At 36.2% G+C, this 13,076-nt stretch overlaps 1 protein-coding gene across 4 annotated transcripts; it reads left to right on the top strand.

Moving 5' to 3' along the window:
• Positions 1 to 1,074: 1,074 nt before the first annotated feature.
• Positions 1,075 to 8,921, top strand: agpat9l (1-acylglycerol-3-phosphate O-acyltransferase 9, like). Of its 4 annotated transcripts, none has more exons than XM_044112865.1 (14): positions 1,075 to 1,158; positions 1,558 to 1,757; positions 1,844 to 1,910; positions 3,232 to 3,380; positions 3,499 to 3,644; positions 5,614 to 5,688; positions 5,789 to 5,878; positions 6,188 to 6,281; positions 6,378 to 6,493; positions 6,899 to 6,954; positions 7,216 to 7,301; positions 7,785 to 7,913; positions 8,014 to 8,093; positions 8,270 to 8,921. In XM_044112865.1, exons 2-14 carry the CDS (start codon positions 1,614 to 1,616, stop codon positions 8,376 to 8,378), a joined length of 1,341 nt encoding a protein of 446 aa, XP_043968800.1. In that variant the 5' UTR covers positions 1,075 to 1,158; positions 1,558 to 1,613; the 3' UTR covers positions 8,379 to 8,921. The 4 variants fall into 4 exon arrangements, with proteins under 4 accessions (XP_043968800.1, XP_043968802.1, XP_043968801.1 ...); XM_044112867.1 differs by having other exon boundaries at positions 1,106 to 1,162; positions 8,270 to 8,914; XM_044112866.1 differs by having other exon boundaries at positions 1,135 to 1,223; positions 8,270 to 8,914.
• Positions 8,922 to 13,076: the final 4,155 nt, after the last annotated feature.

The following is a 13,076-nucleotide window of genomic DNA, read 5'->3' on the forward strand; positions in this document are numbered from 1 at the left end:
AGACTGTGAAATCTTTGAACCTGGAAAATGATCTAGACCTTTTGTTAGTTTTAGGTGGGAGAGTGAGGCATTGACACAGGGAGACTGTTGCACACATTCCTCATTAAGACTTCCCCAAGTGTTGTGGTGAGTAATCTGTCTGAGCCCCTTTATTTTTGTCTGGCTCCCTGAAGGCTTTGTGGTAGTTTCAGGTCAAGATTAAACTGCCGTTCCTATGATAAAAAAATCAAAAGCACTTATTTGTTTTAAAGATAAGTGAGTGGTTGCATGGTATGCTAACATGAGAAGATTTAATAAATATTTATTTTAAACAGGAAAGGAGATGTTGGACCGCAACATACTTTTGATGTGAAAATGTTTCAGCATAAGTATGCTTTCTCTTTTACTAATTTCAAGTTAAATAGATTAAGTTTAGAATTTTCTTTTTATAATTTTAAGTAGACACATTTACATTAATTAAACTTGTGGCTTAATGCAAAGAGAATATTTTTTATTATTTACAGTCTGTACTTGGGTTTATTGAGTGATCAGATGTCAGACAACTGATTGCATGACAGGATAATGAAATATAACCTAATTATGAAAACTTCATTAGCATTGTATTTTGATTGATTATACTATTATATAATTTAATGGGAAGTGATGGTTTTGCCAACTTGGTTGCTTCCAATGAAACAAATGTTGTCTCATCACTTTACATAAAATATGCTGTACAGGCAAGAATATTGCTGCTGAAATCATTCATTTTCTGAATCATTCGCTAGAAGTGACGTTCGTGTCTTTGATCGTCTACAAAGTACTCAGCTAATCTGGAAGCAAAAAGTGCTGTTTGCTGAAGTGAGTATTGTGTTTCCAAGCTCACAAAATGGAGTAAATAAATTTAAATACACATAAAAATACTTTTTGATGATATTTTAATTTACTGATAAACACCTGGATATTCTAGTTCCCTGCTTACTGCAAGCTTCATAGCAGGAACATTTATGGTCGATAAAAGATTATTTTTTTGGGTCCTGGTCCACGTGTCTGCTCTTTTCTAACTGAACACACGAGGGCGCTGTTTGACCCGGAATCCGTGAACTTTCTTCCAGTAGTAAATGGGCGTGTTTTTGTTCTGTGTCCTGTTCAGTTTTCAGCCAGAACATGGAGTGAAGCTTGGTGCGTAAGTTGAGCTGTTGTAATCTGAGAACTTCTGCCGCTGGTGATTTCAGAAAACTAACGCAGTGAGGGAAAGCTTTAGTCTTTGATATCGCTCTATATCTGGTTGCTCCATTTATTTCTGTAAGCACGAAGGTTAAATGTAATATTGATCTGTGGTGGTTTGATTGTGTCTGTGCCAGTGATAGTAAAATGACTTCTTGATACTTTGAACTTAGTTGAATCACCTGTGTTAGTTCGTGTATTTTTGCTTATTTCCTGTTTATATTGCCTTTGAATTTCACTAAATAGATAAATGTTGAGTACTATTTAGATTTATTTTTTTATTTTTTTTATTTTTTTACATGGGATAAACCTAAACTACACATTAAGAGTTGTTTCTTTCTTTATCTCCTGTAGTAAACCCACTGTGACTGAGCCAGAGGGCTGGTGAACCGTAGGGAATAACGTGAAGGATGGAGAACTTCTGGGCCGGGGTCCTTCGGGCCACAGAGTTCTGGCTCTACCTCATTGTCTGCCTCATTATGATCCCAGCCATGTTTGGATTTTCTCTGGGTATCTCTGAGACCTACATGAACATCCTTGTGAAGACTTTAGAGGTATGGCCACATGAAACTGCATGCTTAAAATCATCCAGGTAATCTAATACACACTTGACTTGTCTTTTGTGTGACCTCTTCCACAGTGGGCCACTCTGAACATACAGAAAGCAAATGCAGAAGAAGAAAGTGCTAAAGCTTCTGCATGTAATGGTGAGACTGTCTGTGTTCATGACTGTAAAACGTGAATACAGATTTAGCGACTCAATTGTCTTTGCTGCAATACTGGATTTCTGTTTTGCAAGTCTGGACAGACATGTTGCAATGGCTTGGTGGTTTGCTCCCTAGCAACAGCTGGCACTATTTTTTTGGATCCTACTACAGTTTAACCCTTTAACTGCCATGAGGACACCGGACCCATTAACCTGCATGTGACAGTATTTGGGGTGACAGTTAAAGGGTCAATAATATGGTTACTTTGTCAAGTTAAAATATTATGGTTCTAACGATACAGAGACAATGACTCAGGAACAGAAACATTTATGCAGCAAGGTGAAGCTGGTCTGGCAACCCTGCCTAGAGTATCTCAAAAGACACAATTACTCAACTCCTTATCGGATCCCATGCTGCATGGGTTATGATTCCTGCAGCAGCATATAGATGCAAAACAGCTGTCAGCAAAAACAGCTTTTTAGGTCACTGTAGAGGAGAAATGTATCTCTGGCACACTGTTCACTGTGGATAAGAACTGTCAAATTAAGATTGCTTCAAAAATAAATGTTCAAAAGATTTGAAGTATCCAACACAGACTTTAGTAGATCAGGTTTTGGACTTTGAAGCCGTGTTGTCAGGCTAACTGTACCGAGATTGTTCAGGGAGAAAGATAGATAACTTTTACTGCCTTAGAGTGAGCTTCAGACATTGAAAGAACAACTTCTTTGCAAGATGCAGTTTGTTATTTGATAACTGGTAAAGCCTCTAAGAGAAAATTCTAATGTAAGATATTTTCCAGCAGAAAGTATTATTAGCATTCCATAAAAGGTGCAAGAATTGATCTGAATTTTTCTCAAATGAACAAAGACTCAAATGCTCTGCTGCAGTGGTGCAGAATGCCGCTAGACACGTTGATCAGTAAAATTTAAATAAAAACATGCAAATAAGATGAAGCAAAAAGGAAAAGAAAAAGAGATATAGTAAAATGAACTGAATGCCTTATGTGATGTTATAAGAGGCATCTGAACAACATAGAAAACAAATAGAAAAAAAACATAAGTGAAACACTAGAACTGAAGGAAATTTGGTTGCTCTTTCAGAACCATCTGGTTTGTACATTTTGAATTAATATTACTCTTTAATCAACTGTTACTAAAAGTACTTTAAAGTAAGCTTTTTCCGTTTTATTTTTCTCTTTCTGTTTGGTTTTCTTTGCCAGTCAGGATAATCTGAGCAGATATGGAGAGGAATTCATCCAGATTGCTATCAGGTGATTGAGTTTGACTTTGACTCTTACTTTATCTGTTCGTTTCTTCATCAGGACTCATCCAAAGGGAACACGGCTCTATGGAGAAAGAGTTGGAGGAACTCCGACGCAGTAGACCCAAACCGCCAGTAGGAGGCGATTTCACACTTAGCGACTGTTTCTATTTCACTCGAAGCGGGATTGAGAGCATTGTAGATGATGAGGTGCCTTTCATTTTTGCTTACTAGATTTTAAGCTAAAAGTGCATTTGTCTCTTTTTTTTTTCAACTCATATGGATCTTGGTTTGATTTAAAAAAAATATTCTCTGGTTTACAATAAAGGTAACCCAGCGGTTCACTTCTGAGGAGCTGGTGTCCTGGAATCTACTGACTCGCACCCACAATGACTTCCAGTACATCAGTCTGAAGCTGACACTGGTTTATGGCCTTGGTATCTTTGTGAGATACTGCATCCTCGCCCCTCTTAGGTAAACAATTACTTTGCATAACCTGCTGACAGCAAAATCAAATTTTTAGGTGTTAGAAAAGAAAGGAAACAATACAGTTAAAGATTGTCAAGGAGACTGTCAAACCTAAATTGTGAATGTCTGGCACTCTTTGTTTTAATGACAACTTGATATTGGATAGACATGTTGAGACCAACAGAAACTTTTATAAGCATTTCAACTTGAAATGTTTCAGTTGTATATAAAGTCAAAAACAAACATTTCATTAGTGTCAATGGCTTTTGCTGAGAAATACATCAAGTTTATTCAAACTACATTCTCAATGGTTTAAGGTTTCTTGGCCTTTGCTCCAAAATTTCAATGCTTTCATCAATAGTAATTTAGTTCTTCATCATGCTCAAAAAACATTGCATTGTGCAAAGTAACCTTGGAAGATGTTTCCATACCATTCTTTAATTATAACTCCGCAACTCCGTTCATGATTGGCCCGGTATCTTTTACCCTCAGAATAACACAAAGCTCAGTGTAGCATTTCCCCTTAGGAATTTTTTTTTTTTTCCAGATTCCCCCATACAGTCTGAAGCAGGCATAGAGAGAACAACTTTACCCCAATCCTCTGCACTCCAGTTCTGGTGCTTCCTGCAGAATGTCAGTCTGTCCTTAATGTTTTTGCCTCTTTTTACATCAGACTAGCATCCTAAAGTATTACACCTGTCTGTCATAGTCTTTCATCATAGTCATTGAACTTCTCTGCTTGAAGCGCTTAATAATTGTTCATTTTGTTGTGATCTTATTAGCAGCAGTATACCTGCCTGTGAAGGCCCTCTGAAGCAAAGGAATGACACGGCACGTTTCCTTACATATTAACTAAAGGAGAATGATTTCAGGCACCACTCCCTTTTATAACACCAACTCCACTCTTTTGATTCAATATAAATGACTGATATCTGATATGAGCTGTTCTTTCCTTATTGCTTTCCCCAAATAATAATATCATTATAATTATGCCAATGGACTGGGCTAAAACACAGGGCAGATAATTTTTGTTAATATTGCAATTAGTTGCACTTTTCATGTATTATCTGAACACTCTTCATGTCATAGAGTCGACAACCTTAGATGAAGATTGTAAACAGACAAATAAAAATCTAAATTCTGTATTGGGAAATGGGAAAATAATTGTGAGCAGAAGCAGCAGAACAGGCAGCCTTCTGTTTTTAACATTAGTGGGTATGATTAATTTTATAAAAGCTGACCAGTAGTTTCCTGGTCCAAAAAACACAATCGTGTGCAGACAATTCCAAGTTGGAAAGCAAACAGTAATGACCTTAGAATTGAAACTGTTCCTCTGCATCATGAAAATTAAATCGCCTGACCCACATTGGCTCATTCACCATGACTGTTATCTTAAGAGCAACAACAAATCTATAAAAGAACTCAAAGGTTGAAAGTCCAGACCTGGACCTGACTGAAACTCCGTCTTGACAGCTGTACAGGAATTTATTTATTTTATTATTTTTTTTCAATTGAAGCAAACAGTAATAAGTCTTCAGCAGCGATGTGATTGAAAAGAGCTGGATTATATTAACAAAGTATTGCTTTAGTAGGTTTCCCAAATACCTCAATCAAACTGTGTTCACCTTTTCATTGAAAAATACTGTACGTTTTAGCTTTTGAGTGGCATGTTAATTTAATTCTTTTCATAGAAGAAAAAATTTTATTTTCAGGCTTTATTGAAGATTTATTGTGTATTATCATCAGGCTGGAAATGAGGTTGAAATAAATTAGTAAATGCCCTAAATGAATATTAAATTATAATCAACCATGAGTCTTTGCTAACTTTTTATCAGGACTCCATGTCAAATATGGAAGGTCTAGATCGTGTTTATAATCTTCTGGTACAAAAAAATATCTTCAGGCCAGACCTTTGTGGCTTTTTGCCTTTCACATCTCATTCATTCTGACATTTAGTGTTCTTATCTCTGTTCAGAATCACACTGGCCTGCATCGGCCTGACCTGGTTGGTGATTGGAACGTCTGCAGTTGGATTTCTTCCAAATTGCAGGTGATCAAAAAATCTTTCAAGTTTAAAAATTGTTCCACACAAAGGGAATTTCTTGCTCTTAAAGCCAATTTCATGCTTTGACCTGACTGTTAATTTCTAGGCTAAAGTTCTGGCTCAGTGAGTGGGTCCATGTCATGTGCTACAGAATCTGTGCTCGAGGTCTTTCTGCTGCAATCTGCTACCACAACAAGTATTTTCTCATTAAAAATTCTATTGCAGGGGTGCCCATCCTCAACAGCTACTATCCTGCAGCCTTTAGATGCATCCCCCCTCTAATAGAGCTGAATAAAATGTTTGAAACCCCTCATAATCATGTCAGTAATCTCTGCAGAGACCCAGTAACCTGCCATTTATTTGATTCAAATGTGTTGGAGGAGTAATTTATCTAAAAGTTGCAGGATAGCAGCTCTTGAGAACTGGAGCTGCTCTGTTTGTATCATCATAAATAAATTTCCTTTTTATTTTAAATTTGACATTGACTTTATTTTTTTAAATGCAGAGAGAATAGACCCAAAAAAGGAGGTATCTGTGTGGCCAATCACACCAGTCCTATTGACATTGTCATACTTTGCAACGACGGCTGCTATGCTATGGTGTGTGATAAATCTAACATATCTCCACATTTATTACATGCAATTTTCTGTAATCTTTGAAGTGTGAATTTTGACAGTGCAGCTCGTGGTTTTCAGGTGGGGCAGGTCCATGGAGGCCTGATGGGAATTGTTCAGAGAGCCATGGTGAGGTCTTGCCCTCATGTCTGGTTTGAGAGGTCAGAGATGAGAGACCGCCATCTAGTGACCAAAAGGTAAGCTTTCACTTCATGGAATATTGCTCTTTGGACCTTTTGCTTGCTTGTCTTTATGCATTCGTTCTTGTTGCTGTATTTCTGGCAGTAAGCATGTTGTAAGTTTTTGTATGTTGTGCTTTCCAGACCTGACCACATATCTTAATTTTGAAAAGTGACTCATCCAGATTAGAGATGGTTTGTAGTGTATTTTGTTGCAACCTGAAGTGTGAAATAAACTTCAGTGGAGTTTGAAAACAAAATATGGTTGAACGATGTGTGTGCCCAGTTGATTTTTTCTCTTTTTTGGGGGGGATTTTATTGTAATCCATAAGGGGGCCCAGAAAATCTTTGGGAACCACTGGCTTAGTGTGTACCTTTATTTTGGTGTGGGAGGTTTTCTTTCACCTTTTGTTTTGTTTCCAGGTTAACAGACCACGTGAATGACAAGACAAAGCTTCCCATATTAATATTTCCAGAAGGTAAGTTTGACTTGCCTTCTGGATGTTACGATGTCACCCAGTTCCATGTATGATCTTTATACATTCATAGAAATGTATATTTATACATTCATAAAAATATACATTCATAGAAATAACTCTGTTATTTTAGTTAAAGTTTCAAAGCTAACTGTTGAGTTGTTGAATATGAACATATATTGTGTGTTTATTTGAAAAAAAAAAAAAAAAAAAAAACTCAGACAACATATTACCTTTCATCTCCTGTATGTCTTTTCTTTGCAGGTACCTGCGTTAACAACACGTCTGTCATGATGTTTAAAAAGGGAAGTTTTGAAATTGGTGCAACGATATATCCTGTAGCCATCAAGGTACTTTTCTGGTATATATTTTTATTTTAATGTGAATAATAGACATACAGTCATATCTCTGTTTTGGCCTTTTAATGACTTGTTTGAGCTGTTATAAACATATCTAAACTGGTTTAGAAATGGATAAGGCATGCCAATGTTAAGGCTCTGGGAAGCTGTGATCTTTATAAATTCTTCCAGGAGTGGTTTAATATCACACCATAATTACAGAAAAATGAGTAGCTTCTCTGAAACTTTCTGGGATAAACTTAACCAAATATCAGTGGCTTAATGTGTTGATGTTGAACCTGTATTTCAACATCAGGTTCATTAGAGAAAATCTACATCAGTTTGAACTTGAGTAGAGAACTCTTGCTTGTAACAAATATTAAAGTTTGTATTATCAAACCTACCCACAAGTTCCAATCTAATGACATTCATATCTATGATGAGTGTTTGGATCTATTTTATTGGCGCTGTACCTGCTTGTCTGTCCATTATTAGTATGACCCAAAGTTCGGAGATGCTTTTTGGAACAGTTCCAAGTACAGCATGGTGAGCTACCTGCTGCGGATGATGACGAGCTGGGCTCTAGTCTGTAACGTCTGGTACCTTCCAGCCATGCACCAACAGGTTGGTTTCACAGGCTTGGAAGAACTCATTACCTTCACAAAGTGGTTCAGCTTTTACTCAGAAAAATATTCTTTTTTTGTTCTTAATTGTTGAATGTTAGGAGGGAGAGGATGCTGTCCACTTTGCCAACAGAGTGAAATCTGTCATAGCTCGCCAAGGAGGACTGGTAGACCTTCAGTGGTAAGCATTGACCTCTTTTCTTTGTAAATTATCTCAAAAAGTTGAAGCTTTATTCCTAAACTTACAAGTAAAACTCAAACTTCAAAACTGTCTAGTAAAACAGTTGACACCTTTACATCTCAGATGGTGAGAGTTACAGTAGGTTTAAAATGTTGAATTGATCTGTGGCTCTGCAGGGATGGAGGTCTGAAGAGGGCGAAGGTGAAGGACACATTTAAGGAGCAGCAGCAGAAAAAGTACAGCAGTATGGTGGTGGGAGATGACAGCAGCAGCAACAGTGACTGAGATCAACGTGCAGCACAAGGGACAAGATCTCCATCTTGTTTTGACAGGCACATGATGGAAATACACAAATTTACTCCTTGGTTTTCACTTTATCTGGACACAGTGAATGCCCAAATGGACTTAATAAGGAGCAGCTAAGTGGAAACTAAGCCAGTGACATTATGTGCAATATTGAAGCTGCTAAAGCAGAAAAAAATGAACTGCCTTGCTGCTTATCTGTTATTGCAATTGAATGTTATTCCTGAAAAACATTTCAGTTTTTGGACTGAAATGTGTTTGAAGAAAACTGACTCTTGAAATGGTTCTTTTCTTACTTTAAGAATTTTAGTTTACAGATTGCATGTTATCTGTGTGATTATGCAACAGTCTAAATAAGTTCTGTTTATTATTTCACATAATTAATCAGGAGGAAAAAAAAATTGTATGATTTAAAAATAGAATTACCTTTGTATATTTATTATGCAGTTTAACTGCAAAAATAACACTGATAATTAACAGAAATCTGTTATGATTTCCAGTAAAGTGCCAAAGAAACACTGAAACCTTGCTGAGTATTTCTTACCTAAAATGGAAAAGGGTCCTTCCGACTCTTAAGAGTAAGAACAAATCACAGACATAAATAGATGCAGAAGGTTTTATCCTGAGTGATCGATACCATGCATATCAGTCCAGTCGACTGAACATCAGGGTGAAATGTTGGTTTCACATTATAACACACAGCCTTGATGGTTCGGGGTGTTGTGCTGCTAGGATTCTTGCTGTGGCATTCTCCACGCACCGCTGGCAGACGCTTGTCTGAGTCGTTTTCTCTCTTGGAACTGAAAGCAAATTTAAGAAAAACTGATGTTACGGCCACTGTTTTTTTGAACTGGGTGCTTACATAATGTCATAAAGGTTGATTAATGCTTAAAGGAACAATGAAAGTTCTGCATGAACCCTCAACCACAATCCCCAAAGTTGTCATCAGTCATCAACAATATTTTGGTACATTTTGTTGGAATTTTGTCCGTCTGATTGAACTCAATCTTGTTAAAAATGGCTGAGCTGAGTCTGTTCCAGGACACCAACCAATTTAAATTCACTCTACCAATTTTTCCAAGAATTGTGCTTTACTGTAGAAATATTCTTGGGGTTTGTTAGTGGATTCAAAAATCAACAAACATTGGAGAGGGTGAAGAGCTGACTGAGCGGTTTAAATGATAATACATTTTATAGGCATCTTTCTTGACACTCAAGGACACTATAAAAAAAATCCTTCAATTCAAATAAAAGTAAAATAAAATTGATTGAATAGCAAGAGGAGAAGGTATCAGATAGAGAAAGCTGTTTTAGCCCAGAGATGAGGGTCAGTGCAGCTGAGTGCTCTTTGACTCGTAGTAGTGAGACGGGCAGAGGGGACAGACCGGTGGATGGGGGAAGAGGATCTGCCTCCATTCACAAAAAAATCTTACTTCTTCGTGTTCTTCATGTGGACATGAAGAAGGTCAGACAGATATGGAGAAGCAAGTTTATGAATGGCCTTAAATATTGATAAAAGGATTTCCTATTGAATATGAGCTCCACTGGTTCCCAATACCCAGTGGAGCTCCATTAGCCAAAGGAGCTCTTGGAGGACATTACTAATATGATAAATTAATAAATTGTTAAAACCTCCATATCGCATTGATGGAAAATTAAAGTTGATACTTTGTGTGTGAAGCTGAGAGTTTTCTCACCTTGAACCTTGAGGTCAGCTGGAATTTTGCACTGTTAGATCAAAAAAGATAAAATGTACAGATTTTGTGTATGTCTACATCTATAGCAGTAATATGAAAGCCTCTAAATCATATCACCTACCTCTATGGGACAGGGAGTCTTTGGCGGTACATCTAAGCTAACTTTAAGCTCCTCAAACCTGTTTAAATCAGATTACACACACACACTCAGGTGGTCAAATAAGCACTGGACATATCAATAATTACTAATAGGGCCATTTACATAAATTCACACCAGTTCTTGGCAACAGTCTACAATATAGTCAAAGAAACCAGCTCAAATCTCAAATCTTAGAAAGCATTTCTTCTTCTGTCAAGAGTAAATCATTATCAGTTGCTTTAATATTAACAGCTGGCCTATAAAAAAAAGCTTCTCATTACCAAGGTGTGGTATAAAGTGGAACAATAGTATCAAAAAGACCTTCACAAAAATTTTTATTGTAAAGCTTACTGTTGTTAATATCATTTCACCACAGATCCGACACAATCATGTGTCCCTCATCATACTTCTGTCGTAGAAGTCAATTCAGCTCAAAAATACTTTCTTAATCCCAAAAGTAAATTAAACAAAAGAATAATTAAAAGTGCCGTTTACAAGATTGCTGTGCAAAACTGCAGAAGAACAAGCTTGAAACTTGCATAAAGTTTCCTACAGAAGATTTGGACAAACCAGTAAAGTACTGAAAGAATATTGTCAGATAAAGTCAAAGCAGAAATATTATGATGCAATTGAACACACCGTGTTTGGAGGGAGAACATATCTATGAATCACCTCAAAAACATCATCCTAAAGGGGAAGATTGCTGCTGAAGACATGTGGTACAGCATGTGGTACTGACAGGATTCCCAGCAGCACAATATTGGTCTTAAAAGAAAAATTAAAACTGCCAGAATGGCCCAATCATTCACCTCACTTATATCCAGTTGAAAATCAGTGGAAATAAATGATTTGAAGACGGCTTTTGTGGTAGAATAAGTCAAAATCCCACATTATGTAGTTAGTTATTTCTTTACCAAAGATATCTTCAAGTTATCATTACCAAGAAAGGCATCTATAGTATTTTTTTTGCTGTGCCATTTATAATTTTTTACCAATCCTTTTTTTGTAGACTAATGTGTTTCAAATTATTTCCTTATTTGGGTTCTTCCTGACATCTGCTGTGAGTTTTATGTCAGTGGCTGAGCAGCTGCTGCCAGAATAAATGTTTATAAATGTTTGACGCCTAAATAATTAAAATTAGGTCCTTTAATCTACAGAGAAAAAAAATATAAATCTTGAAGGGCATGCCAACTATTTGTACAAGTATAAAATTCTAATGGTGCTGATTTCAATATAATAATAATAATAATAATAATAATAATAATAATAATAATAATAATAATAATAATAATAATAATAATAATAATAATAATAATAATAATAATAATAATAATAAAACAATGCACAAAGAAATAAATAAGTATGGAACTGCAGATATGCAATAAACAAAGCACTGAAAATGCAAAACATCTGGTCCTTTTTCTTATTTATGAACATGAACTGCTTCAGCAAGTTAACTGATTCTCACCTTATCATACATGTCTCATCCTGATGCTTTAGTTTTCGAAACTTCAGTGAATCTGGGTCCTTATTATTGTTTGGATTCGATTTTACATCTAAGTTGGTTTTTTCTGTCTGCACAAGAGGCATTTCTGCCAGCAGAACCACAGAGGTTAGAAACAAAATGGAGGGGGGAAAGGAGATGACAGTAAAAGAAGCATACCTTCTTCTTTGTCGTGGTGATGTTGTGAAAAGAAGAAATTGCAAATATTCCCAACCTAGGCAGTTGGGCTTTAATTTATGAGTTGGAAAATTTGGCTAAGGAGTTTTTGGAGCTGTTTGGTTTTGAATCCATGGCAACAGAGTCACCAAACAAAACAAAACAAACCAAAAAAAAAGATTCTAACGAAGGACCTTCAAACACGTATTTCTTTACTGAAATTCTAAAGTTATTTTGTGTTAATCAGTACAATCAACGTTTTACCTGAAGGAGTGAAAACTGCTTATAGCTTTTTGTTGCATCTTTTTGATCTTTTTCGTTGTTCTTCTGTTAGGGAAACATTCATTTTTGGAACACTTTTTCATATTAGTATGTAGTCTAAGTTTATTCAGCTTTTTTTTAACCCTCTGTTATTCATTTTTGGAACACTTTTTCATATTAGTATGTAGTCTAAGTTTATTCAGCTTTTTTTTAACCCTCTGTTATGATGCGTTACAATGGCAATGGGAAAAAAAGCAGACAAATGTTGGGTTTTATGTTCTGCGTGGAGGAGGAAGGTTCCTCATTATTTCAGTTCTGAGGGGAAATTCAAAGCCACTGACACTTCAAATGGAAGATGGCAAGTAGAACTTTGAATCCTGGAAATTAATGTGTTTGATTGTGACATGTGTCAGTATTATATCATCTAGACCAGTGGTTCCCAAAGTGCAGGGCGAGGGGCGCGGGAAGCACGGTGGATGAATGAAAAAAAAAAGAAGTGTGAAATAAACGTCAGTGGAGATTGATAAAAAAAAAATGTATAGGTATATTTGTATTTGTGAATAGATTTATGGCTGGTTGAATGATTTGTGTGCCCAATTGATTTTTTTTTCTTTTATGGGGGAGATTTTATTGTTATCCATATGGCGGCCCACAAAACCTTTGTGAACCAGTGATATATACAATGAAGGATGAGAAGAGAGTAATAGTTAAACACTGCGTTTGTTTTTTTTGTTTCAAAAGCAAAAACCAAATGCATTGTGCACTTTTAATAAGTTTAGTTCTAAAGAGATGACAAGAAAGACTTATAACAACTTGCTTCTGGTTCTGCTTGTTTGCTGTAATACAGACTTTTACAGGAGATCTTTCCATCATTATCTACTATTTAAAAGAACTGGAATTAATATGAGTAACAACAACATTTA

Source organism: Gambusia affinis, linkage group LG03, assembly GCF_019740435.1.
Source record: "Gambusia affinis linkage group LG03, SWU_Gaff_1.0, whole genome shotgun sequence".
NCBI classification, from domain to species: Eukaryota; Metazoa; Chordata; class Actinopteri; order Cyprinodontiformes; family Poeciliidae; genus Gambusia; species Gambusia affinis.

Coding starts and splice junctions, on each gene's coding strand:
- agpat9l (XM_044112865.1), top strand. CDS start 1,614: ATGGAGAACTTCTGGGCCGGGGTCCTTCGGGCCACAGAGTTCTGGCTC. Junction 7,302..7,784: donor TATATCCTGTAGCCATCAAG/GTACTTTTCTGG, acceptor GTCCATTATTAG/TATGACCCAAAGTTCGGAGA. Junction 8,094..8,269: donor GGACTGGTAGACCTTCAGTG/GTAAGCATTGAC, acceptor GTGGCTCTGCAG/GGATGGAGGTCTGAAGAGGG.